Source organism: Notolepis coatsorum, assembly GCF_963971535.1.
Source record: "Notolepis coatsorum genome assembly, chromosome: 14".
Lineage (NCBI taxonomy): Eukaryota > Metazoa > Chordata > Actinopteri > Aulopiformes > Paralepididae > Notolepis > Notolepis coatsorum.
The window spans coordinates 38,001,781-38,028,786 of record NC_140178.1 but is presented as its reverse complement, the minus strand read 5'-3'; the positions used below and the strand labels follow the sequence as shown (position 1 = coordinate 38,028,786).

At 45.7% G+C, this 27,006-nt stretch overlaps 1 protein-coding gene across 1 annotated transcript in view; it reads left to right on the top strand.

The window, feature by feature from the left end:
* Nucleotides 1-7,145: 7,145 nt before the first annotated feature.
* The window catches only part of znf385c (zinc finger protein 385C), a gene marked incomplete at both ends in the record, with an annotated part of 73,285 nt that continues 53,424 nt past the window's right edge, over nucleotides 7,146-27,006 (top strand). Inside the window, 2 exons of the mRNA XM_084329083.1 lie at nucleotides 7,146-7,203; nucleotides 10,110-10,252. Of these exons, the coding sequence (XP_084185209.1) occupies nucleotides 7,146-7,203; nucleotides 10,110-10,252 (201 nt within the window). The remainder of the gene's footprint in view (nucleotides 7,204-10,109; nucleotides 10,253-27,006) is intronic.

Sequence of the window (27,006 nt, the reverse complement as noted above, 5' to 3'; positions counted from 1 at the left end):
CACACAAAACATAATGTTTTGATCATACGATACCTGTTCATACGGCTCTATTCTCTCAATATACATGTAGATCGACATATAGTATAAATATTATATTACTATCCTTGCCTATATTACTAACTACTATGCTAATATGTCTATACTACTCAAGTTCAAGTTCAACACTGTTGACGAACAATCTTACTTACCCTTAGCTGCCATAGTTGTACCCTGCTGTTTGTTGTACAGAACTTGTAAGTCGCTTTGGACAAAAGCTTCAGCTAAATGACTAAATGTAAATGTAAATTGACAGTAGAGATGACAAGTTAACGTTGTGCCGGACAGCAGGTAGACAGGAAGTGAAGTGAGTCACTGGCTCAAGTTAAGTAAAATTAAACGTGTTGCTACATCAAGTCCAAACAAGGAGCGCCACTTAGTGACCAAAACATGGCACTGCAACTAAATAATAACACAAAAATATAGTAGGCACATTTGTGACTGTTACACTTTCCAATCTGTAAATGGTAATGGCAGCCATGGAGAGCCATGGAGCGCAGCATTGTGAGTTGTATCAATGACGCTATAGCTTCTGTTATATCCTAAAAGGATCTATTACAGCCTACAGGAACTGGACTTCCATGTAACAAACAACGGTGCAGTTATCTTCAGTGACAACACAGCCAGCCGCTCACAACACTTGCAAGCAGCACCCGGTTACATCTTCATGACTCCACATTCTGACTGGTTTGATATTACCATCATGCCAGGCAGCAGCGCCCCCTATTGGAAGGTCTTTTTCTGGCTTGCGAGGCGATAATTATCTCAAATGATCTCAAAGCCATAATATCTAATACCTCTCATATAATATCTCTAATTCAGCCTATATTATAATATTAGCTAAATATGACTTCCATCTGATTCTTTTTCATCTTCTCTTCTGTCTGGCACCGTGTCGAGACACCAACTCCACAATGAACCAGACCTTCTTTGTGCGAGTCCTACAGTATCTCCCCCAGTCTGTCGTCCTTGTGGAAGGACACAGTGGCAGTAGTCATGATGTATGAGACATTCCACCTCACACCTTGGGTCTCCTCACAGCATGGCCTGCAGGGTCACAGAGGACCTGTGCTGCTACTGCAGAGGCGGCGTCTTGAGTCGTGTCATTTTGTCCTTGTGTTGTGCCTCAATCTTTTTTGGGGTGGACATAGAGAGAAAATGTGGTGGTGGTGGTGGTGTGGGGGGGGGGGGGGGGGGGTCTGGTCTGGTAGTTGGATGTTCAACCCTGAGCTGAACGTCAACATTTACATTTGATGTCATTTAGCTGACGCTTTTATCCAAAGCACCTTACAAATTGTGAACAACAAGTCAGCAGGAAGGGTCAGTGGTATATTGTTGGTCAAACAGTGTCGAACTTGAGTGCTACACTCTTAGTAGTATAGTAGTATAGACATATTAGCATGGTAGGTAGTAGTATAGGGTTAGTAGCATAGTACATAGTAGATAGTAGTATAGACATAATAGTAAAAGACGGTTAGATGTTTCTTTTTTTAAATTTGTTTTTGAGGTGTATGTTTTTAGTCGATGGCGGAAAACTGGGCAGGTTTCAGCTGTCCTGACTGTGGTGGCGCCTTGATGACCCCCCAGGAGCCTGAATAGGAGACCCACTCAGGCGGCCAGAAGATGCAGAGCGCAGGGGTCTTGAGGGTGTGTAGAGACCGTTAACCTGGAGGTGGGAGGGAGCCGCTCCCCTCGCTGCACGGTGTGCCAGAGATCAAGAACCTTGAAGCAGATTTGTGCGGCAATAGGAAGCCATCGCAGGTCTCTGAGAAGTGGGGTGACGTGGCGACTGAACGGCAAGCAGCAGAGATATCAGGCCTGCTGTGCCGACCGTTTCAGATAATTACACTGGGCCACAAATAGAAAGTCACTTTTCTCTCCTCCTCGGTCCTCTCTGTGCCTCCCTCCCTCCTTCACTGCTCAACAGGGGTTCGGGGGGGGGGGGGGGGGGGGGGGGGGGCTAAGTGGAGCAGAGGGAATGTTTAAAAGTGAGAGAGGCAATTTGTCAGACACCTGAGGGACCACTGGGGTGATGGCAGAAGAATTAGTATAAGGCGTGAAAAGGTTTGAATAGACCGTCCTCTTCAAAGCGGGCTGGGATAGGGGGGGAGGGAAGCCATGTTTGTTTGTGCATGTGGGCATCCATTATAGCCCCAGTTAGGTAAATTGGTAAATAGAAAAGTAAAGGAATGAAAGAAAATCAATGTTATAGTACACTACACACACACACACACACACACACACACACACACACACACACACACACACACACGCACACAACATGTGAAGATATGTAATGTGACTGTAGCTGTTGTGTAACCAAGCTGAGTGAGTCAGAGGACGGAGAGAATGTGTTGTTGTTTTGGCCGGAGGAGGAGGTCGAGAGAGAGAGAGAGAGAGAGAGAGAGAGAGAGAGAGAGAGAGAGAGAGAGAGAGAGAGAGAGAGAGAGAGAGAGAGAGAGAGAGAGAGAGAGAGAGAGAGAGAGAGAGAGAGAGAGAGAGAGGGGGGGGGGGGGTGGGGGGAGAATATATTTCCCAGCCTCTGATCAGCAGGTGGTTTTTGTACATTATGTTTAGTCTTTGACAAGGAAGGCAATGGTGGTCTTGGTAGTTTTCCTATGCGACTCCGGGAACGCCACTTCGCAGGCCAAAAACATCTGATTGGCCAAAAACAACAGCTCCTGCATTAATAACCAATCAGATGGCCTGTCAAGTAGTGTAACCAATCAGATGTTTTTGGCCTGCCAAGTGGTTCCCAGGGTCACATTGGAAAACTAAGATCATTGCATTCCTTGTCAAAAAGAAATTAGCAAAAAACACCTGCCAATCAGAGGCTGGGAAATATATATATATATAATTAATTTTTTTATTCAGCTAAATGCTGCTGGTGCCTCTGGGAGTCTGTGGAAACCCTTTGTTGTGTGTGCATGGGCTTGAAGAGTGGTGCAGAGCTTGCTCTATTTCTGCTGGGCAGGTAAACTAATTTCACTAAAGTTGCCTACTGCAGCTTTAACTGCCAGTAGTGCCTGAACCACAAGTGATGCATAAACACATTAGAGGCTTGATGTAGGCATGTCTTTGGACAGGCAATGTGCACACACGCACACACACACACACACTAACACACACACTAACACACATACAAACACACACACACACACTAACACACACATATAGAGTAGAGACACACAAGCTTGTGTCCCCACATGCATGCCCACGTGCCCACACACACACACACACACACACACACACACACACACACACACACACACACACACACACACACACACACACACACACACACACACACACACACACACGTAGAGACACACAAGCTTGCCCACATGCATGCCCACCGTGCGCGCACACACAAACCCACACATGCATACGGTATGCTCACCTGCATACACACACACAGATACCGGTACACACATTCTAGTACACAAGCACACAGTCTCTCTCTCTCTCTCTCTCTCTCTCTCTCTCTCTCTCTCTCTCTCTCTCTCTCTCTCTCTCTCTCTCTCTCTCTCTCTCTCTCTCTCTCTCTCTCCGTTATCTGTGGCTTCAGGGTAGAATCAGCCATGCTCTCTCCTTGAAGACATATGCACGCACTAGGGCTGAGCCCAAACGTTCGAACCTTCGGACCTTCGTTCGTTACGTTGGCATTCAAATTCTAAATCAACATTCTAATTAAAAAAAATTATTTCTTTTTTTATATATATATTTTCTGTGTCTATTCATTCTGTTTAAACCAATGGGGTTTTTCTTCACAGTTGCAGATAAAGATTAGGCTACACTAATATTATAGTATTATACTATTATAGTATATGACTCGTCATAATTTTTTTTATAAAACATGTATCATAAATGATGTAGCCTATCTGCATCCGCTTGGCACTCGGCGCTCCATCAAGACGTCACCATCACTTTCGTACCAACCGTGCCCTTATTGGATTATTTATGTTGACGAAACTGATGAGTTATATTCATTAAATAAAGTTGATTTAATAAAAAAGAATTGTTTATTCAAATTGAGAATTTTGTTGGAGGATAAAAAAAAATGTATTTTAAATGTTTTAAACTAATTAAAAACGAAGGTTAGAACGTTCGAAAAACCCTGACGAAGTTCGAATCCCAAAAACAGGCTTCGGAGACAGCCCTAGCACGCACGCACGCACGCACGCACGCACACACACACACACACACACACACACACACACACACACACACACACACACACACACACCATACAAAAACAAACAACACACTCATACACACAGAAACTAATTTTGCTTTGTTTCCAAAAATATACCTAACATAGTTTGAAACAGAATGCATGCACCAATTCCACGCCAAGTGTAAAGAGAATGGTTTATCCAAAGTGGGCGCGTGTCCCTAATTGCACGTCACGCCTGTGTTTGCGTGGGTTGCTGCACGGCTGCATGCATGTGCTAGTGTACACTTATGTGCTCGCGTTTCAGCCCCTTCAAGGTGCCATTTGTTTCCGGGGGTGCGTAGGCAGTATGTTTTGTATGTGTCGAGAGCGGCATGTGATAGTCATCTACCACATGCGTCTCTCCTGCACACAGAGAGCGAGCTCTCCTCCTCCTCCTCTCCTGCACACAGAGACTGAGCTCTCCTCCTCCTCTTCTCCTGCACACAGAGACTGAGCTCTCCTCCTCCTCCTCCTCTCCTGCACACAGAGAGACTGAGCTCTCCTCCTCCTCCTCTCCTGCACACAGAGACTGAGCTCTCCTCCTCCTCCTCTCCTGCACACAGAGACTGAGCTCTCCTCCTCCTCCTCTCCTGCACACAGAGACTGAGCTCTCCTCCTCCTCTCCTGCACACAGAGACTGAGCTCTCCTCCTCCTCCTCCTCTCCTGCACACAGAGAGACTGAGCTCTCCTCCTCCTCCTCTCCTGCACACAGAGACTGAGCTCTCCTCCTCCTCCTCTCCTGCACACAGAGACTGAGCTCTCCTCCTCCTCCTCTCCTGCACACAGAGACTGAGCTCTCCTCCTCCTCTCCTGCACACAGAGACTGAGCTCTCCTCCTCCTCCTCTCCTGCACACAGAGACTGAGCTCTCCTCCTCCTCCTCTCCTGCACACAGAGAGCGAGCTCTCCTCCTCCTCCTCTCCTGCACACAGAGACTGAGCTCTCCTCCTCCTCTCCTGCACACAGAGACTGAGCTCTCCTCCTCCTTCTCTCCTGCACACAGAGACTGAGCTCTCCTCCTTCTCTCCTGCACACAGAGACTGAGCTCTCCTCCTCTCCTCCCTCCTGTCGTATGTTCCACAACTCTGCTGCTTCCAGTGCGCTGGTCTTATCACGCTAAGAGAGCCAAACAGCAGTGATTTAACAAGTAGCCTGGGGAGCCACCACTGCCAGCTGATAACTGTCCTGCGTGCAAAGCCCAGCTACTCCTTCATAGCCAGGAGAAAAGCCAGCTCGTCCTCACGTTGCCTGTGTGTGTGTGTGTGTGTGTGTGTGCGCGCGCGTGTGTGTGTGCGCGCGCGCGTGTGTGTGCGTGCGTAAAAGTCACGTGAAAGTCACATGACTGTTCAGACTGAGGACGCATTGCAAGAAATCCGACCCGTATCTGAATTAGGAGGACCACATATGAAAGTGGCCCCAAATCAGAATTGAAAAGATCAGATGATTCCATGTGATTTGTGCTGTTCACACTGTAGCCTAAAAGACAACAAACTCTGTTATCCTCGTGTTCACATTGTCCTCTTTTTCTGAAGGAGAACGCCAGCGCCGCTGAAATCCCAGTCCGCTTTCCTTTCTTCCCGCTCCACTTCTCTCTCTGGAACTCAGCCACACGGCTCTCATGGACGGCACTTTACAGCTTGGTGATGTGAACTGAGATAACGTTAACATCACAGAGCTGAGGTCTGAAGTCTTATCATAACGTGTGATCAGGCTTATTGTTGAATGTGATTGGCTTATCGTGGGCCTTTTTTTAAACACTATAGCCTTTCAATGAGCATTATCTAACCTGACAGCTGCTGTGGCCCCGTTACGCATCTCCGGCACGGCGGAGTTTGAAAAACCTTCCTTGAAACAGGTTTGCTACGGAACATTCAACATGTATTCCAGGCAATAATGTAAAGGTTTTGCGGTGGAACCGAACTCATCAACCCTGTTGTAGACGGATCTTCATGATCAATATAGGTTTAATAGAGAAACACATTATACAAAGTACATGTAGGTTAAATGAGCTTGTGCTAAGAGGAGTGTTCTCATCCTGGCCATCTGGGAGAACGCTGAGGGAGAGATGGGGGCACGGTGCTTAAGAGTAGAGGCCCTTGGCTCTCATCAAGGTGTGAGATTTAAGCTATTGTTGGGACGACCGAAAGTGATTCCTCCACAATCTCACCCTTTTTATTTTATTTTAACCTACATACAAATGATGTATTTCACGGGGAAAAAAGACTATAATTTGGTTCTGAAATCTTGGAATATATCTATGTACTGTAATAGGAAAGAAATAAAATTTCTACCACAAATTTCACCCATACTCAAATTTACATTTCATCAATAAATTGTCTAAAAAAGAAGCAGTGAAGCTAGACCAGCACTCTCAGGTTCAAGAATTTAATGGCAGCCTGAAACAAACATGTTTCGGAATTACATATTCCTTCGTCAGTGTTATAGCTTGTCCCCAGAGAGCGATGCTGGAGAATATGAATGAATGAAAAAGTTTATTTTTTAACATGTATTCTCCATATTCCTCCAAACAAATCACGTTATCTAGCCCCGTCAAACAGAACAATCATACAAATAAAAATTAATTAAAAAAAATTTAAACATAAAAAAAAAGAATTATAAACAAAAAGTCAAGAGCAATGTATTTAGTTAGCAGACATGTCCAAAAAAGGAGTAGAGGAAAGCTAAGCTTATTGATCCCTACCCCCTTACATTTACATTTGTTCTTCCATTAATTTGACTAGATATAACATAATTTAGTATAATACAATATAGAATATACTTTTACTTACATTGGTTGTTTAAGATTCCCTCTCCCTCTTAAGTTATATTCTCCTTCTCTGTCTCTGAACCATTTTTGAATTTTTTTATAGCATTTGTTGTTTACAATGTGCAAATGAAGCACAATGCCATCTGGGCTGAGAGGCGAGCGGAGCTGAGAGCGCCTCCTACAGGTTTGACTCCGCCTCACCTCCAAGGGCTCCGAGTTTGTTTCAGTTCACACGTGCAAAAAACATGTGTTGCTACTTAAGTGTCTGTATGTGTGTGTGTGCATAACATGTTGTGTGTGTGTGTGTGTGAGTGTGTGTGTGTGTGTGTGTGTGTGTGTGTGTGTGTGTGTGTGTGTGTGTGTGTGTGTGTGTGTGTGTGTGTGTGAGCAGGCGTACTTGGCGTGTGAAGTGCGAGCCGTATGTGATCGTCTCTCACCCTGCTGTGGTCCACGTGCTGCCTGTGCGCTCTGTGCGTTCTGTTCGCCCTCTGCTGCGGCTCAGCGGATATCAGACGCCGCGCGGCAGCAGGCGACCCGCGCCAGAACAGACTGCACCAGGCCTGAGCCCGGCACGGCAAGCATATGCCTGAGGGCCAAGCACTCCCTCCTCGAGGATGCTCCGGGACCCCATTGGCTCACACCCGGAGGGGCGGGCGGGTCGGGGCCGGATGTCAGTCAAACCGTGTTACAGTAAACTATCGAGAGGACGGCTGTCGTCTCCCACACTCATCACCCTCCATCCTTCAGAGAGGCTCGAGGCCCATCTGCTCTGCCAGTGTCGGGGTGGGAGGTAGACTATGTGACGGTGTACCGTTGTGCGTATGTTCTTTTTCATTTTCATCCCATGTATATAAAAACGTGCAGTATTATAATTTGTGATTGAAACTGAATGAGAATATGCCATTCCGATTAAAGTGGCACCATGATAATTGTATGATAAATCCCTGCTAAAAAAGACATCAATAAGACGTCACTTCACACCGTGGTTTGTTCAGGAAACATTTTGTTAAATACGATTATTATACAGTCAACATTAAAGATCCCCTCCTCTGAAGTATGTGTTTTTTTTATGGTGACCTGCTCTTGGAGGCATGACTTTGATTTTACAGATTAGTTCTGCAGTCACCATAGAGCCTTTTTATAATAATAATAATAATAATAATAATAATAATAATAATAATAATAATAATAATAATAATAATAATAATAATAATAATAATAATAATAATAATAATAATAATAATAATAATAATAATAATAATATTATATAATGCAGGACCTGTCGCAGAGGTCTTTAATTGGCATGCAACGACACTCAATGTTAGCGGCACACAGCGGTTAGTTTAGCACACACACACCGGAACACACACATGCATGCATTGTCTTTTAGGATCGCCGATGCGATACTCCTCTGCGCTTAACCCATCCCGTCGTCCTTCCCCCAAGGGCAGCCGGGAGCAGACGAGGGCTGTGGCGTGAGCCACGCCCGGGGACCATCCAAGTGCTCCTGCCCGTCTTCGTCACGGACGCGACAGTGTTAGCGATCTGTTGTTGTGCATGTTTTTCCATTGTGTTTCTCTTATCGGGGGGGGGGGGGGGGGGGGGACCCTTGCGAGCACGGGGAGAAACTAGAACTCCACACAGAAGGGCCTGGGAGATCACCCACCTGGGTACCTGGCATCGCGGCAACCTGGTCCCCAAGCGGGAATCGAACCCTGGACCTTCTTGCTGTGAGGCGACAGTGTTACCACTACACCACGTGCCGCTCCTGCAGACGCAGAAACCTGAGTAGATATTGACATGTCTTGAAAGAATTTAAGCTGCCGACTTGTAGTCCTGGTAAATATAAATGGCTCCCGACTTGTAGTCCTGGTAAATATGAATAGGTGCTTGTTGCCAATTTGCAGTCGCCAGGTCCTACCTGCTACGAACAGCATTACTGATCTCCCGTTGTAGGAACACTGTTAAAACAGACCTTTAACCCGCTGCGTAATTCCACCATCTCTGGCGCAGATCTCTTCCTGTATTGTAGATCATTTCCTCTCATCCCCAAAGAAGTAGGGACAATCTCTTCTATATCTTAAGAGCCTGTGTTATTATAAGGTCAATCATCTCTTTTCCTATATGGCATGTATTCTTTCACCCTGATACATCCCACGGTACATTGTGTGTGTGCGTGTGTGTGTGCGTGTGTGTGCGTGTGTGCGTGTGTGTGTGTGTGTGTGTGTGTGTGTGTGTGTGCATGTGCATGTGCATGTGTGCATGTTACATCAAGGGACCTATAATACGTGAGCCCGGTGTGGCTAACGCGCAGATGACACCGGTGATTGATCCTGGTGTAGGATAAGTGCCGAGCGCATCGCCGGGCGCACCGGGCTCACTGAAAGGCAGCCAGGCGGAAAATTAGAAATCTCTTCATCCCTGGTCCATTTGAAATCCGATATCTCCCATCTTCCCCCTTGTGCAGGCACTCCCTCTCTCAGCCAATAAATCAGTAATTAAATGTGTGTGTGTGTGTGTGTGTGTGTGTGTGTGTGTGTGTGTGTGTGTGTGTGTGTGTGTGTGTGTGTGTGTGTGTGTGTGTGTGTGTGTGTGTGTGTGTGTGTGTGTGTGTGTGTGTGTGTGTGTGTGTGTGTGTGTGTGTGTGTGTGTGTGTACATGCACGGCAGGTGCATGTCCTTGAAGGATTAGTCCGGGCTATTGGGGTGATGGGGTATTCAAGGGGGTCACCAGCATGGCTGGCACACACACACACACTTCCTTTTTTCCTAGACACACGCACGTGCATGCACAGCACACACACACCTGCACACCAACACACACACACACACACACACACGCACAAAGAGGTTATTTCTGTGCGTCACAATGTGTGTGATGGGGTTGGGTGGGCAGGTAGGTGTTATGGTGCCTCTGGTATCAAATAAATCAAAGTCCGGCTCTCCAGACACCTCTGCGCACTGCACCCGACCTCCACCCGACAGAGGACTTTTCACAGGCTACAGAGAAGGAAAATGTCTCTCCGGCTGGTAATATAGGCTGTTGTTTTTTTTTCTCACCTCATTGTTCAATTTGTTCGTGTTTTTCCAGGTGCATCAGCCCTGGGCAACCCCCTACTGGCCTCCCTGGCTGTCCCGGGACGCCCCCTGCAGCCTCAGCTTGACCTCAAACACTTCCTCCCCTTCAGACTCAATGGATCCTCCCCGCTCAACCTCTTCCCTAACTTCAATACGGTGAGTCAGAGGGCTCGTCTTTATTGTCTATAAACAAACAATGTACATCTACATCCATCTTCATGTATAATATATACAGTACATACATACATAAATACATATATACACTTCCCCAAAAATACACCCCACCCATAGGGACTTCACTTCTAAGACGCTTGTTCTTTTTCATCTGCAAGTTGCTGTCTTCATAAATAAAAGAGGTACCGCTCCAAAGTGTCCAAGGTCACACTGAAAGAGAAGGGAGCCATGGAATAATGTGCAGCAGAGAGCAGGCGTATGCCCCACAGTCATATATCTTTGCTGATCTTTGTCGATCTAATCGCCGAATCTGTAAGCGTTTTTTATTTCTTACATCCAGTCACTAGGAAAGAGCCCTTTTAAAGGCAGGGTAAAGCAAATTCAGAGATTTTTTTCTGAACATAATGTATACTATAATGTACGTATAATGTACAACATGTGTTGTACATTATATACGAGAATAGTTGTTGAAAACACGTGAGAAGAAGTGATTTTGTTGAGACTGCCAATATCTGTCTTTCATCTACCCCGTAATGTAAGAAGTGTGTGTCCTGTTTGTCTAAGGGATCTTTCTAACTGGCTAATGATCAGTGTGTCGTACAAAGTTACCTAAAACCCAAGACCTACGGTAGGGTAACTACTTGCCCTCAACACTTGACACTCATGCTACCCCCGATCCTCCCTACGAGTCCCTGAGTATCCCAAATGCGTCCCGCACAGACTCCACGTCTCTCCCATCGGTCCACCAAGGTCTGGATCCGGGGCCCAGGAGTGGTTTCTCTGCGTTCATGTCAATTCAATATCAGCAGCAGTGAGACACCGTTTCTTTTGTTTCAGAAGTCAGCAACACGCCACGTGGTCTTGGAGTACCTTGGTTCTGATGCTTAGATTGTCTGGAATTAAGAGACTTTGATCCTTTTTTTACAGACAGTATACCCATTGTTTTGTGTCTGTGTGTGTCTGTGTGGGTGCTTGTGGTTGCTTTGATCCTACTTTCACAGTTTGTGCGTGTGCGTGCGTGCGTGCGTGCGTGCGTGCGTGCGTGCGTGCGTGTGTGTGTGTGTGTGTGTGTGTGATGGTGTACGCTCACCTCTTGTCTTCACTCTTTGTGAAACCGTCTCAAGTTCCCCAGTCTGTAGATGAAACATAAGCCAGGGCTTTCTCTCCCAACATACACTTTACACCTTTTCAGACAGAGTGGGAAAAGGTGGGCTGAGTGGGGAGAGGCAGGGCCACACAGAGACCTTAGGCTTCTGGTTCCTACAGAGATAATGGAGCTGGGTGGGGATGTGTATGTATGATTTGTGTATGTGTGTGTGTGTGTGTGGTGGGGGGGGGGGGGGGTGAAGTGTGTCTCGACTGCCACCCACCAATGGTCTTCATCTGTGCTGCCCTGTCTGCCTGAGCTCCATGCCGGGGGCATCCGGGTGTTGTTCTACATGCTCCACGTTCCTTTCTGCCTCCGCTCTGTTTCAGCAGTAATGGCATAGCAGTACACTGTAAAAAAGATGACTGTAAATGTCTGGCAGCAACGGTTGCCAAATACTTACTGTCAAATTACAGTAAAATCAGATTACAACCTTTATTTAATGGTTAATATTTAGATAAAAGGTCATTTACTGTATTTGTATGGCATTTACACTTAAAGTAGAAAAACAAAAGTAATCTGTAGTGTAAAATAATACAGTGAATTTCCCATGAAAAAACTTTTTTACAGTGTAGGCTAGAGGTAGTGATGTTAGTGGCTCTCGAGGCTCTCTTTTTCCTAGGACATCTAGATGGTGAAGTCATTCCGTCCTGTTTTTTTTTTTTTACAGTATACAGGGAGATAAATAGGTTTTTAAAATAACTACTCCCGCTGTGCCAACATCTGTGGTCAACACTTTCTTTTTTAGAATGCGATTATGTGGTCAAACAAAACCTACGTATATGGTCTTCTTGACACACTGACTATTAACAGTGTCCAGAGGAAACCTAGCAACCGCAGCCATAACAACACTCATTATTCATGTCAAATGCTGTATTCCTCTTAGCACAGCCAACTTGGACGTGCGGTGGACATAACCCTTGGTAACCACAAAGAAAAACACCATTCATTACCTTTCTATCTTCAGAACTGGAGTATTTTCCTGTACGTATTTTTAACCCGTTCACTACCACACTATAGAAGGTTAACCCTTTCACCACCACGGTTAACACTTTGAGTGCCACTCACGAGATATCTCGGGTTTTTAATAGTGACGTTGAATGCCACTCACGAGATTTCTCTGATTTTTTTTTTTTTTTTTTTTTTAGTGATCTGAAAAATGATTGCATCACCCGAGCCTACCCGAGTATAGCCGAGCGGCGCCGGCAATCACTGTGGAAAAAAGCGCCCCCCTGTCGTCTCCCAGATGACATAAGTGATTTTGGAATGGACTCAATGAAAATGAATGGGGAAAAAAATCCGGTACTCCACATTTTCCAGTCCACTGATCCAGCCGGAGTTACCACAGTTAATTCTGGAACCTCAGATCCCCGCTGATCATGGAGTTCTACAGTATCACGTTGGATCCATACACGTATCGATTTTTTCGAATGGTGATCAGGAATTGGAATATACCAGTTGGATACCATCTGATGTCAGGTAATGACTCTATGTTATCAGTGTTAGGATAATCAGAGTAAGTTTGATGAAGATATAGGCTGTTTTGTGAAATGTCTTCTTTCGGTTTCACTGTAAAAGTCTGAGAGGAAATCAATGAGGCGATTATCCGTGCGCGGCCGTAATGTGCTTGCGTGCACGTATAATATTGATCATCTAGCGTTTATTTGAAAACGATTCATAAAAAGGCAGACGAATATCAACGTTGTGGAATATTCCACTAAAAGACGATTTTCATAGAATGCTCCAGAATGAGCTGTTTTTTATATCAAAACGGGGGCTTTTCTAACTGCTCTGAAACGGAAACGACGCGATAAAAAAACAATCTGCCTTGACAGCACTGACTGGAAAATAGTCTTTGATAATGCGATGGGCAGATTAGACACATAGCCATAATTTAAAACATAGATTATTAACGTTAACATTGGCGCCGATGGTGGCATTCAGCCGGTAAAAAGGAAAACCAGGCGTGGCGCTCAAAGTGTTAACTGTCTGTAGTGTGGTAGTGAAAGGGTTAACCTTATATAGTGTGGTAGTGACAGCGTTAACCCTTTGTAGTGTGGTAGTGAAAGGGTTAACCTGCTGCAGTGTGGTAGTGAAAAGGGTAGTAGTATTAGTAATAGTAGTAGTTGTTGTTGTTGTTGTTGTTGTTATTGTTGTTGTCAGAGAAGAAGCTATTGATGAATAATGAATGCAATCATGTAGTCCAGAGGAAGTTGTACGTACTGAGTTACCATTCTCGAAGTCAACTTCCTGCCTGTTGTTGCTACGCAACTGCAGCGTGGGGGGAAACTGCCCAGTCTGGTACATTGTGTACGGTTCATTTAGTGCAGAAACGGATTGTTAAAGCGGCAAATTAAAGACAATCAAGCGGAATTTTCTTCAGTCCTTCACAATGCCAAAGAGCTGCTGTGTTACGCGTTGTACTAATGACAAAAACGGAAATCCAAATTGCAAGTTTTATACCATCACGGAGGAAAAAGTGGCTGTGGCTAACTTTCGGCTAACTCGCTCTGCTGTTGTAGTCGTGGTAGCTACATGCTAAGCTAACGTTAATCACATCATATCGAACCGATAGGAGCTTATCTTATCTAATCTTACGTGGATGTTTGATTGGGTAGTGGCACACGTGGTACCACCACGTAAGATTAGATAAGATAAACTCCTATCGGTTCGATATGATGTGATTAACGTTAGCTTAGCATGTAGCTACCACGACCACAACACCAGAGCTAGTTAGCCGAACGTTAGCCGCCAGCCACTTTTTCCTCTGTGATGGTATAAAACTTGCGATTTGGATTTCTGTGTTTGTTTTGTTATTAGTACAAAACGTAACATAGCAGCTTCAATTTGGGTATTCGAGAGATGGCCATGTCTGTATGTGTTTTGTATGGACATTATGTCAAGTCAATCAGGGGGAGCTTCTTTGAATCATATCTCGCCTTAGAATCACCAGAAAGGCTTTCGAAATAGTGAAATGCCATGTTGGCCTCAATATTTTCAAAACAAATCGTATGAAAATGTTATGAAATGAACAAGAATGTGATAAAACATGTAATAAAAATGGACCTCAACACATGCATTCAAAAAAGAGCTAAGGGCAGCCAATGTCAGCTACAAGGACAAGCTGGAGGGCAGACTACAGGCCAACAACACCAGGGAGGTGTGGGCGGGGGTCAGGAAGATCACTGGGTTCAAACAGCAGGGCACAGCTGTTGAGGGCCCGCCAGAGCGTGCAAACGAGTTCAACTCGTTTTTCAACCGCTTTGACCAGAGTGGCCTCCCCACACCCCTCCCCCCACCCATCGACACCAGCAGCAGATCACACCTACAAAGCAGCCCCCCCACCCCCCACCCACCCACACCCATCAGCACTGGCACCCCAACATCAACAGGCTGCCTACCACCCCCAACCCTGACGATCACAAGCAGTCAGGTCAGTAGGCAGCTCTCCAGGATTAGTGTAAACAAGGCCAGAGGACCGGACAACACCAATCCCAGGGTGCTCAAAGTATGTGCGGAGCAGCTGGCAGCACCGCTCCAGCATCTTTTCAACCTCTCCCTGAGGCTGGAGAGGGTGCCCCAGCTCTGGAAGACCTCCTGCATTGTCCCGGTGCCCAAGAAGGGACGTCCCAGCACCCTCAACGACTACAGGCCAGTCGCTCTGACGTCACACGTCATGAAGACGTTTGAGAGACTGGTCCTGCAACACCTCAAGCCCCTGGTGCGTGACTCCCTCGACCCCCTGCAGTTTGCATACCAGGCAAACATCGGGGTGGAGGATGCAATCATCTACATGCTCCACAGAGCGTACACGCACCTGGAGAAGCCGCGCAGCTCAGTGAGGATTATGTTCTTTGATTTCTCCAGCGCCTTCAACACCATCCAGCCGTCACTGCTAGCGGAGAAGCTCTCCGCGATGCAGCTGGAGCACGGCTTGGTGGCCTGGATCAAGGACTATCTCACTGAGAGGCCACGGTACGTCAGACTAAAGGACAGTCAGTCTGACGTACTGGTGAGCAACACCGGCGCCCCCCAAGGAACTGTGCTGTCACCCTTCCTCTTCACCCTCTACACCTCAGACTTCTGCCGCAACTCAAGCGGGTGTCACCTGCAGAAGTTCTCAGACGACTCCTCCATCGTAAGCTACATCACCGACGATGATGAGGAGGAGTACAGAGCCCTGGTGGAGAGCTTCGTGGGGTGGAGCGACAGCAACCACCTCCAACTCAACACCAGTAAGACCAAGGAGCTGGTGGTGGACTTCCGGAGGGGCAAGAAGAGGCCCCCCCCGATTCCCATCTCCATCCGAGGGGTGGATGTGGAGATGGTGGACTCATACAAGTTCCTTGGGGTACACCTGAACAATAAACTGGACTGGTCGGATAACACAGAGGCCCTCTACAGGAAGGGACAGAGCAGGCTGTTCTTCCTGAGGAGACTCAGGTCCTTCAATGTGTGCAACAGACTGCTGCAGTCTTTTTACCAGTCTGTTGTGGCCAGCATCCTCTTCTATGCTGTGGCATGCTGGGGAGGCTACATCAACTCAAGGGACACCAACAAGCTCAACAAGCTGGTGAGGAAGGCTAGCTCCGTGGTGGGAGTCGAGCTACCTAGACTTGAGGTGATGGCAGAGAGGGGGATGATAAGGAAGCTGGCTGCCATCATGGAGAACCCCTACCACCCCCTCTACGACGAGCTAGTCAAGATGAGAAGCTCGTTCAGCCACAGACTCATTCCCCCACGACACTCAACTAACCGCCTCGGACAGTTCTTCATACCAGCGGCCATCAGGCTCCACAACAGTGGGCAGCGACTAGCAGCCTCCAGGCTCCACAACAGGGGGCAGCGACAGCGACTGCTACCAGACATTGACCTGGGACTTATAGGAACCCAAGGAGGACAACCTACACTACCATAGGCTTACTGCACCTTATGTGGACACTGTGATACTGTGATACTGTGAATAATGTATATTTCAGTGGATACCGTGATACTGTGAATAATGTATACTCAGTAGATAGTAAATTATAACACTACCTCATGCATACTGCACCTTATGTGACACTGTGAATAATGTGAACATTTCTTCAGCTAGTCAGATTGTAAATTATATTGACCATATTGACCAAATTGTTTACACTGCCTGTGTTGTTTTTACTACCTGTACACTGTGTTGTTTACTACCTGTACCCCCCCCCCCCTCCACTCCCCCCCCCCATGCTGCCATGATGCCTGAATTTCCCCAAGGGGATCAATAAAGGAATATCTTATCTTATCTTATCTTATTTGATACTAGAAATCCGTATGGCCCCCCTATACCAAGATGGCGGCGGTCTCGTGACATCAGAGTGTCTTCGAGAATGCAGAGTTACCCACAGGACAGGAAGCTGAGGTGGTCGTTAAACAATTTGTTACGCGGTCAATTGCACAAATCTGTTTGTGGTGAAAGGAGGGGTTTTGTAATTTGCTCGTATTTGCAGAGAACACATTTTTAAGGCAGTTGGCACAGTTTGAGCCAATTAAACAGCTCTCAATAGAAAGGGGGACGTGTACCTCCCGCCGTGTACTCCTTTTCAAAGTAACATGCTTGATCTTCTAACAAGATTCATGAGAAAAATATTACTTGAAATGATGATCACAATATCTTACCGTGTATATATATATATATATATATATATATATATATATATATATATATATATATATATATATATAGGCCTGCCGCGATAAGCAATAAATCGATTAATTGCCGCGATAATTAAAATGAATGCAATGATTTTGACGGGCGCGATTAATTGCTATTTGCGCGTTTGTTTTAATGAGGCGGAACCAGTGCCCCTTGTCAGTCTCTCTCCGTGTGGGGGGCCGCTGGCGTTACTACAGAGCACAGCACGGGAGCTCCGTGGGGCAGTAGCAACGCCACATATAGCTTAACAAAATTTCTCAATAGTGTTGCTCCTTTTAACCAAGTAGCGTTATTTGTAGTGTAACGTTAGAATAACACAGAATAACGTTAATACAATTACATGCATCATTGTTTACAATGAACGGGTGGGGCTAGTCAAAGGACTGGACACGGGGACAAGTTAAACATGAATTAATTTATTATAACGGGTCGTTTTCGAGTCGTGCTGCAGTGCCTACGCACCACAGCTATTCTATTATATACTGCTTTGACGCTTCCTCCTCATCGTTGATTGCCTGTAGTAGCTGCATCTAGCGTTAGTAGCTAACGTTAAAACTAAAAAACACAACCGGACGAGACAAGTTGTCGGCTAGGATAATCACAACAATACTTCCGGTCCGGTCGGTGGGCTTCAAAATAAAAGTCTTAAACACCGGAAAAGACGGAGCGGTGGGCTTCAAAATAAAAGTTTTGGGAAATAAATTTCTCAAAAAAATTCTCTAACCGGTCGCAATAATATCGATTATCGCGATATTTTCGGGGGCAATTAATCGCCCAGCAAAATGTGTTATCGTGGCAGGCCTATATATATATATATATATATATATATATATATATATATATATATATATATATATATATATATATATATATATATATATATATATATATATTCACATCTGTCTGTACATACCTGCATATAATCCTTTTTACATATCTGTAGTGTGGGGGAAATTAGCCCGATCAATGAATGTACTTAGTCAAATATAGACTTGGTTAAACACAGGTGTATTGTACCAAATAGGTACAAGTAAGATCAGAGTTATAGCTGGATGACTCAACGAGGACAATGGCCTGATGTCCCCAGGAGAGCTCCAGAATCCAGTCAGACGTAGGATTAAATAGTGGAGAGAAGGGGATTCTGGGTAGGATGGCCCAGGTACAGGACTGGAGGGGGGCCATGAAAGGGGGGGGGGGGTGGAGTTAGAAAAAAAGGGGGGGGGGGTGGTATCAGGTGAGACAAAAGGTGAATGGGTGGGGGCTGGAACATGACTGGGAGGTTTGATGGAGGGGGGATTATTATCCCACAGTAGATACTGTATCTATATCTGTACATATCCCTTACCTACTCTTACTAGTTACATTGCCGGCCAGTAGGTTACTACCATAGTGTCTTTATACCTGTATCACTGTACATATTAATACTACAACTCTGTACATACATCTGATTAGCACTATACTCAGTAGTGATAGATTAATATCTAATATCTTCTAAGCTCTTCTATCTCTCCTCTGGTCGTCTCCCTCACCCTGGAATGTGCCAGGAGGCCAAGCCAGGCAGGCACCTAGAAATACATTGACCTGTGTGACCTCTGCCTCCGGCCACAGGCCACTGAGGGGAAGCAAAGATGGACATATTATCAGATTCAGCAACAGCTCACATATAACCCCACATATGACAATATACGACCAAGCCTGTCTGATCATCTATGTATTAACCAGTGGCTCGCTAAATTTGGAACCCACATAGTATAAAAGCATGATTGTGTCATCATTCTGGAGCCTCTCAGCCCCCATGGAGGGCTGTGGTCTCCAGGACTGTTCCTCTGTGTGTTCCTGTGTCAATAAATACCATCGATTGACTTCACCTTCGTCTCCTGGCTCATCATATCAATCCAAAGAACTCAGTTTTATACTAACAGTAGTACTCATTTATATGTTGTATACCCAGTTTATTCACCTGTACATCAGTACATTCTACTATTGCACTTTACTGTTACATTTGCACTTGTATACCGATATTGACCCCCTGGCTGCGCACCAACCTACTGTAGCGATGTTGATCATATGGACCTCACCACTGGCCACAATGCGGATGTTATGATGACCCCCTAACAAGAATTACAATCAAATCAGCACTGCTTGGAATTCAGGAGGAGGTGATTATCCACCATAATACACCAGTCTGCTTCTGCCGCTGTGGCATTAATCATAAAGTCCTTCCAGCGGAGCGCCTCGGGCCTGGCGCTGGCTCACATTGTCCTGGGCGCGTGCAGAGGGGAAGATGAATGCACCTGTCTCCCAAACTAAATAGCCTCCAGTTTCCCTCCTGTCCTTTACCAGCCTCCATCCTACCGTTCTTCCCCCATCTCTCTCTCTCTCTCTCTCTCTCACTCGCTGCACCTCCCCTGGCTGAAACTCCATCATGCTATCTGCCACCCGGTTCTGGATAGGTCCTGTCTGCACTAGGAAGGTGGAGGGGGTGCGGGGGGGGGGGGGGCTGGACAATAGATGCATTTATAACAGCAGGTTCAGGCTGGCTGGAGACGGACAATGGGCACATTCTTCAGTTCCTAAAACAAATAGTTGTGTGCAGCCTGCCCTGCTAAGGTGGACAGAGGACATGGGGTAGAGGGGTGAGCGGGGGGGTTCCATGGACTGGTTTTGCCTTGTGAAGGGAAAGGTCGGTTGTTCCCCAAGAGGTAACTTTGAGTTGTTTAAGAAGGCAAAATAAAGCAGCAGCAGGCAAGTATCTCCCGCCCCGAGGGAGAGGTCTACCTACAGCAAAGGGCTTTGATTGTCAGGTGTGTTTATATCCTCCATCACACCTGCTCTGGAGGAATCCACGGTAAACAGACTCCACTCACACAGTTATAGGAGACAGCTCTCTCAGTCGGGTGACGGCTCATTGTGTGTGTCTGTGTGCGGCGAGGGCCGGATCAGTCTTTGTTCAGGCTTGTGGCTCCGACAGCAGCCCATGCCATCCACAGACACACACCTTTGCTCTCTGGCCCATCTGGGGACCGGGGGCTGCCTGGTACACTCGGGTTACACTGAGCGTGGCAGACAGACCCAGTGTGGCTGTGAACAGTTCTGTTCTGTTCAAGAGAGGAGAGGAGAGGAGCAGGCACGGGCCAGGCGCCCAGGCCGGACAGAGATCCGGGATGATTGTTGATTGAGAGATATGAGGAAGGGGCAAGAGAGAAAGAGAGCTGGGAGAGGGTGTGTGTGTGTGAGAGAGAGGGGGGATGGGGGGTGAGTCCTCAGCCCTTGTGTGGGTGAATGTAACAAGTTCCTAACTTTTTCTTTCCCCTATTATTTCATGCACACTTTATTCATTGTTTTAAATTATTATTTTCTTTTAAGTTATTTTGTGCATCACTCTGTTTGTTTTGCATGAGGGTCATCCCTTTGTGTTAAATGGCTGCTTAAACAAAAAAAATGGGGATGAATAGTTCAAGTGTAAAGTTCAACACACTACTGTGTTAGTAATCATTACTGTTACAGTTAGTAAATTGGTATGCCCATCTGTTATTTGATTGTTGGGCTTTTATTTTTTCATGATTTCAGCATTTTGTTTTACAATGCAGTTTGCACATCTTAGTTACTTGAATATTCTGGACAGTATTTCTCATTGTGGCAATAAATAAACATGCATTTTTTGCATAAAGCAAGCATTTGCATGTTGTTAAGAGTATTCAAACTTGAAAAAGATTCAAGTCTGGTTCTAAGGTAGATTTAGAACAGATAAACAATATGCGATTAATTTGCGATTAATCATGATTAACTATCATGGACAATCATGCGATTAATCAGATTAAATACTTTAATAGATTGACAGCCTTAATCAATATCTTTTTGAATAAAATAGGCTCAGGAATCAGGATTGTTAAAGATAATTAGCCTAATCCATGTAAAAAAGAGTAGTCTATAAATTTATGCACACACACACACACACACACACACACACAAGAGGTAGAATTATAGCAGACTTAATGATTTTACAATATTTTTGCTAATGAAGTGAAATATTTATTATCATCAACTATCAAGTTAGTTTTTATAGTGTAACTTTTGGCTACTTCATTGATCATCATCATTGAACGTACAGAGAGAGGGAGAGAGAGCCCCCCCCCCCCTTTCCTCACTATTAGAACTCCATGAAACTGATTTCTCCTGTGCCTGTGAGCTAGCTTAGCTTAGTTAGCAGCTAACGTTAGTTAATGTTTTTAACCGCGACGGTCATACAGGAATGGCGAGGATATAAAGCATGTTAGACGCATTTATTGGACCCGTTGCTCGCAGAGTTTACCTAGAAACAGCGCAAACAGAGTTATCACAGGCTGTAGAAGGCAGGCTGAAGAGCTGCCATAGCTTCTAAACTGTAGGATGGGGGTATCAGGCTCAGCCCCTCCCTTCCCGCTGGAGTGAAACACGGAAGTTATCAAATGTGAGTGAAATGCGCACTGTGACTGTCGAGTCCTGGCTCTAGGCAGAATCACGAATAGTGGTTTAAGAGAAGTTATTTATATTTTTAACGTGATTCACTGCACATTTGTTAGATTACACATTGCGCATGTTATGACTTTGAACTAGGGATGTCCGATATTATCGGCATACCGATATTATCGGCCGATATTGGCATAAAAATGTGATATCGGAAAATATCGGTATCGGTTTAAAAAAAATATATATATATGTAGCAGGGTGGATTATCCCTGCTTTATGGGAGTGGTTGTACACGGCCACCTGGTAGCGAGAACGCAGCAGAGCTGGGTCCAGCTGGGTCCCCGACTGTAGGCCAGGAATGTTGAAGTGGAGGTCGAGCAGCAGGAGTGGATGGGGCCTAGGATTCACTGACCTAGGGATGGTACGCCGGTCCTTCTTGCCCTCCAGGGCGATCAGCGGTAGCTCCCCACACACCCACACTTTCCCCAATACTTCCTGGGCCCTCCCACACCCGATGGCAGTAAGATGGATAATATATTCGCTCCCCAAAGCAGTACCCTTCCTTAATGATGAGTGGAGACCTTTCACAATGAACTATAGGCAGGGGGTAGGGAAAGGGTTAAACAGTAATGAGCATTACCCGGAGAGAAAAGTGTTAGACAGAATGCACATTAAAGACACACACACAGTGCTCCCATTTACGTCTCCTTTACTGAAGGCTGATACACGTTACACGTTATCGCATACCTATTAAGGCTACTTCCACACTGGGCACCTAGTGCTCTCGCTCCATATTACAGACACAGTAATAACCTCTTCCCTTTAAGGGTTATCTACTGCTCCGCTTCTCTGTAGGTGGGGAACAGGGTAAGGTGTAAAGGAGTTCAATGGGATTTTTATAAAGAAACACACGTTGTTATTATTACACTCAAACCAAATTGACAGTGGGCCCACGTTATCAAATAAAAGTCCTATCTACAGCCGGCTTTTCCCCAAAATAATAAATGGTCGGGGCCACCCTAAACACTGCTGCCAGCGTCAGTTCAAAGCACCGTTTATCTTCGCCCTTAGAGAGCCCGCGCCACACAGAGAAAATGTGTACCGATAAAGTTTCAGCACTCAGAGCGCCGCTGTACTTATCCAAATGGCGGGCCTGCTCTCACCACCAACCGTCCGTGTGGTAAGATGGCCGTCGGGAGATCCCGCGATAACAGGCAGCGGGGCTGGGTAGACACTGGGCAGGTGACTGCTGGGGTAACGGCTCGGAGGGGCTGGAGGAGCGTGCAGTGTAGTGACGTCTGCTGAAGGGGTGGGCCGACACGCGGGCTAAACTGTGGTGCTAGCCTAACTGAAGCTAAGCTGTGGGTCGTGGTGAACCCCCTGTCATAACGCATATACACAGGGAGCGAAATAAACTTTTTGACTCACCGGCCAGTGGCGGGTAGATGGGAAGAATCTACCCGCCAAGCAGATTTCTTACCTGCCAACTTTTTTTTATAAAAAAAAAATTATTATTATTTTATATATATATATTTTTTTAATAAAATATATATATTATATAATCATACTTGTAGTTGTATTATCTGCGAGACATCGCCACCTCGCTGTCTGCAAACAGCTCCACTGTCTGTGTGTATACTCTAGTGGCCTCCAGCTCCAGCAAGGATTCTCCGGCGCTACAGCTGGACCCTAAACTCTTACATTCAGCATGAAAGGATTCTCCTGCCCTGCACCTGGACCCTAGTCAGCAGCGCTGCAGCCCTCATGCGATGTAACTGGACACTTGCAGTTGTTTATGTCGGGAGCTATCAGAAGCTAGCCAGCTGGATAACGTTACACAATGCCTCATGTATTAAACTAAAAGTGAATAGTTGACTGGGTCATTTTGTAACAGTAGCTAACATCAGCTCACGGAGGTCTCTCTGACTAGAGTAGACTAACATCAGTCACGGTGACTGTGTGTTTACATGCAGCATACAGAAACAGGTAGGGGAGGTTTAGGAGCAGCAATGCGCCGCCGCTGTGTGTCTGTGCTCAGACAGCGAGTGAGAACTCCGCTCAGAATTGGATCATGATTTTCGGTTTTCACATGACCATTTGATTGGCCGCCACACGGCGGTCAGTCCTCTAAGTGGGAGGCGCCAAACGTAAAAACTGCCCGCAAATGGCGGGCGGCGCTCTCTAGTTTCGGTCCCTGCATATACACAACTAAACGCAAGGTGGATAATATCTACCACCTGGTCTTCGGCAATCGCTCGTCTGCTGGTTCATTCACAATGTCTCTTCCGCATTAACTAAACGCTAAGCTATCGCATACTCATTCATCCACAATGCTCATTCATCCACAATATCTCTTTAATAACCCGCTTCGTAACTGGGTTTATCTCTCGCGTGGTGAATCTCCGGAGCTCCAGCTCCGTGCGTCCTCCTCCCTCTGTGGAAAACGATGAAGAGAAAGCCCCTCCGTCGGCACCGCGCTTTGAGCCCATCCTTCTTCACCTGTGTCTCCCTGCCCAACGTAACCACCAGCTCCCTCTGGCGGCACCTGTATCCTGTCCCACTATGAAGTGTCAATGTTAGGATAGGGACCCGTCAAGAGAGGTAGCAAGTTAAGTGTCAAGGTTAGGGTAGGGAGGATCAAGAGCGGTCAGCCGGTTACACAATGTCCTCGTGGACACAGGGAATGCAAAGAATTAGCGTTAGACACATTGAATAATTGTCAGACATATTCAGGTGTCTACATATATATTTTATTTTTTTACATTTATTTAACCTTTATTTACCCAGGCAAGCAAGTAAGAACAAATTATTTATTTATTGTCAAAGTATGCATAATGTTGTGTTAATTACACGACAAGAGATATGTAATGTTAATTACCTGAAATTATTCCGTTTTTTGGGGGGGGGGAAACCCTGCATATATCGGTATCGGTTGATATCGGTATCGGAAATTAAGAGTTGGACAATATCGGTATATCGATATCGGTAAAAAAAAGCCAATATCGAGCATCCCTACTTTGAACGTCTGCCATTTCCACCACAAAAGGCACATACAATGAACAATACGATGCGTCGATCGTGAATTTCAAGGTAACAGTCCACTAAACCTGACCCTGCTGCATCACAAGGTAACAGTCCACTAAACCTGACCCTGCTGCATCACAAGGTAACAGTCCACTAAACCTGACCCTGCTGCATCACAAGGTAACAGTCCACTAAACCTGATCCTGCTGCATCACAAGGTAACAGTCCACTAAACCTGACCCTGCTGCATCACAAGGTAACAGTCCACTAAACCTGACCCTGCTGCATCACAAGGTAACAGTCCACTAAACCTGATCCTGCTGCATCACAAGGTAACAGTCCACTAAACCTGATCCTGCTGCATCACAAGGTAACAGTCCACTAAACCTGACCCTGCTGCATCACAAGGTAACAGTCCACTAAACCTGACCCTGCTGCATCACAAGGTAACAGTCCACTAAACCTGATCCTGCTGCATCACAAGGTAACAGTCCACTAAACCTGATCCTGCTGCATCACAAGGTAACAGTCCACTAAACCTGACCCTGCTGCATCACAAGGTAACAGTCCACTAAACCTGACCCTGCTGCATCACAAGGTAACAGTCCACTAAACCTGATCCTGCTGCATCACAAGGTAACAGTCCACTAAACCTGATCCTGCTGCATCACAAGGTAACAGTCCACTAAACCTGATCCTGCTGCATCACAAGGTTTCATCGTCGACTAGGGCGACGAATCGTGACAGCCCTAGATAGCTGTTATATTTTTAATCGTAATACAGGCTTCAATAGAACTGGCACCAAAGTCTGGCACCAAGCAGAGCATAGAACACTGGTGTCCTGATGTTATGGCCCTTCCTTCTTTTATAGTCCTTGATAACTGTCCAAACTGTTTCCCCTGCAACAGAAGTCCAGTGAAACGGTCTATAGGAGGAGTTCTGAAATGCCTGGAAGAAAAGATAGTCATGGCTCTGTGCTTTAATGAAAAGTTATATAAGACGCACGAGGAGGAGCCAGCCTCGGTTGATGCTCTGGCAGATCATTGATGCGCGGGGGCTGATGCGCAGCGGGGGTTCAAAAGCAAGGACTCAGTGAATCAAAGACATTTTTTAAAAAGTTTAAGTTTAAAAACCACTGTGATGACGACTTTAAGCTTTTTAATGATTGTAAATTGAAAACGTGCAGTTTTTAATGGTGTTGAAAATGTTGTCTATCATCGTCATCTCCGTCCATACAGTATCTCACAGTGAAAAGGCAGCCAAGACACACAGTTGAACTGGAAGGAATGGGTCACCTCACCCTGGAGCCATCTGTAAGAATAAGAATCTAAGAACCACCAATCCTGATGACTGTTAATGATCACGTATTATTACCACATCAAAGCATCTTACAATTGACAAGTCAGTTGTGTGTTGTATTTGCATGCTGTTACACTTCGTACTAATAGGAAACAATCGCTAGGCATTGGGCGCTGCTTTGTAACACCCATTTATTGCCTTGTATTGCAGGCACGTTTTCCCCAGCCCTGTGTTTTCAGTTCACCTCATATCGATAATGTTTTTATTTATTCATTTATTTACATTCGACTGGTTGTTTGGCAGTCGATTTCAGCCCTACTTCACCCCGTAAGCAACCATGTATTACTAATGCACAGAGAGCTTAGAATGTAAATAGAAATAGTAGCTGATTTTCCAATGATAGAACATTGATTTGCAACTGTTTTCTACAGTATCAGGTTGAATAGGACGACCTCCTCACGCCAAAACAATTTTATTATTGTTTGACTTTTGAGACTTTCTGAATTGATGGGATTCAAAGTGAATGGAGCTGTACCCAGACGTGGTGTAGCAGTTAAGACGCCCCTTTTTGGAACCACAACGGGTTTCCACTAGCAATTCTTGACCAACCAACATGGCCAATAAGATTATAATTTACCGGCCGAATGTAACATTGACCGGCCGTAGCATGTAATACATTGTCGCAAAATAATTGACCGACACGGAGTTTAGAACACAGAGGCGCCTCGCCGAGGTGTTCTTTAAACGTAGTGAAGGTCAATTATTTTGCGACAATGTATTACATGCTACGGCCGGTCAATGTTACATTCGGCCGGTAAATTATAATGACCTCGTAGCTATACATTATCCCTTACATGACAACCAGTGATTTCCTTCAGTGTCTTCCTCTGTGTGTGTGTGTGTGTGCACCACTCTCTTATGTGCGCGTGTGTAAAATTAAGCGAGACAAATAAAAGGAGCCCGAGCCCTACCCGAACCCTATCTATGCATAATTTCTTTTTTTAAAGCCCGGCCCTAATCTGTCCATGGTGTCAGGCCTGCTCGGGCTTGCAGACCTCTAATGTCATTGGCAGAAAATGCACTCGTCCTCTCTGGACTTGGCTGGAGGCGGTCGGAACGCCATGGCTGCCA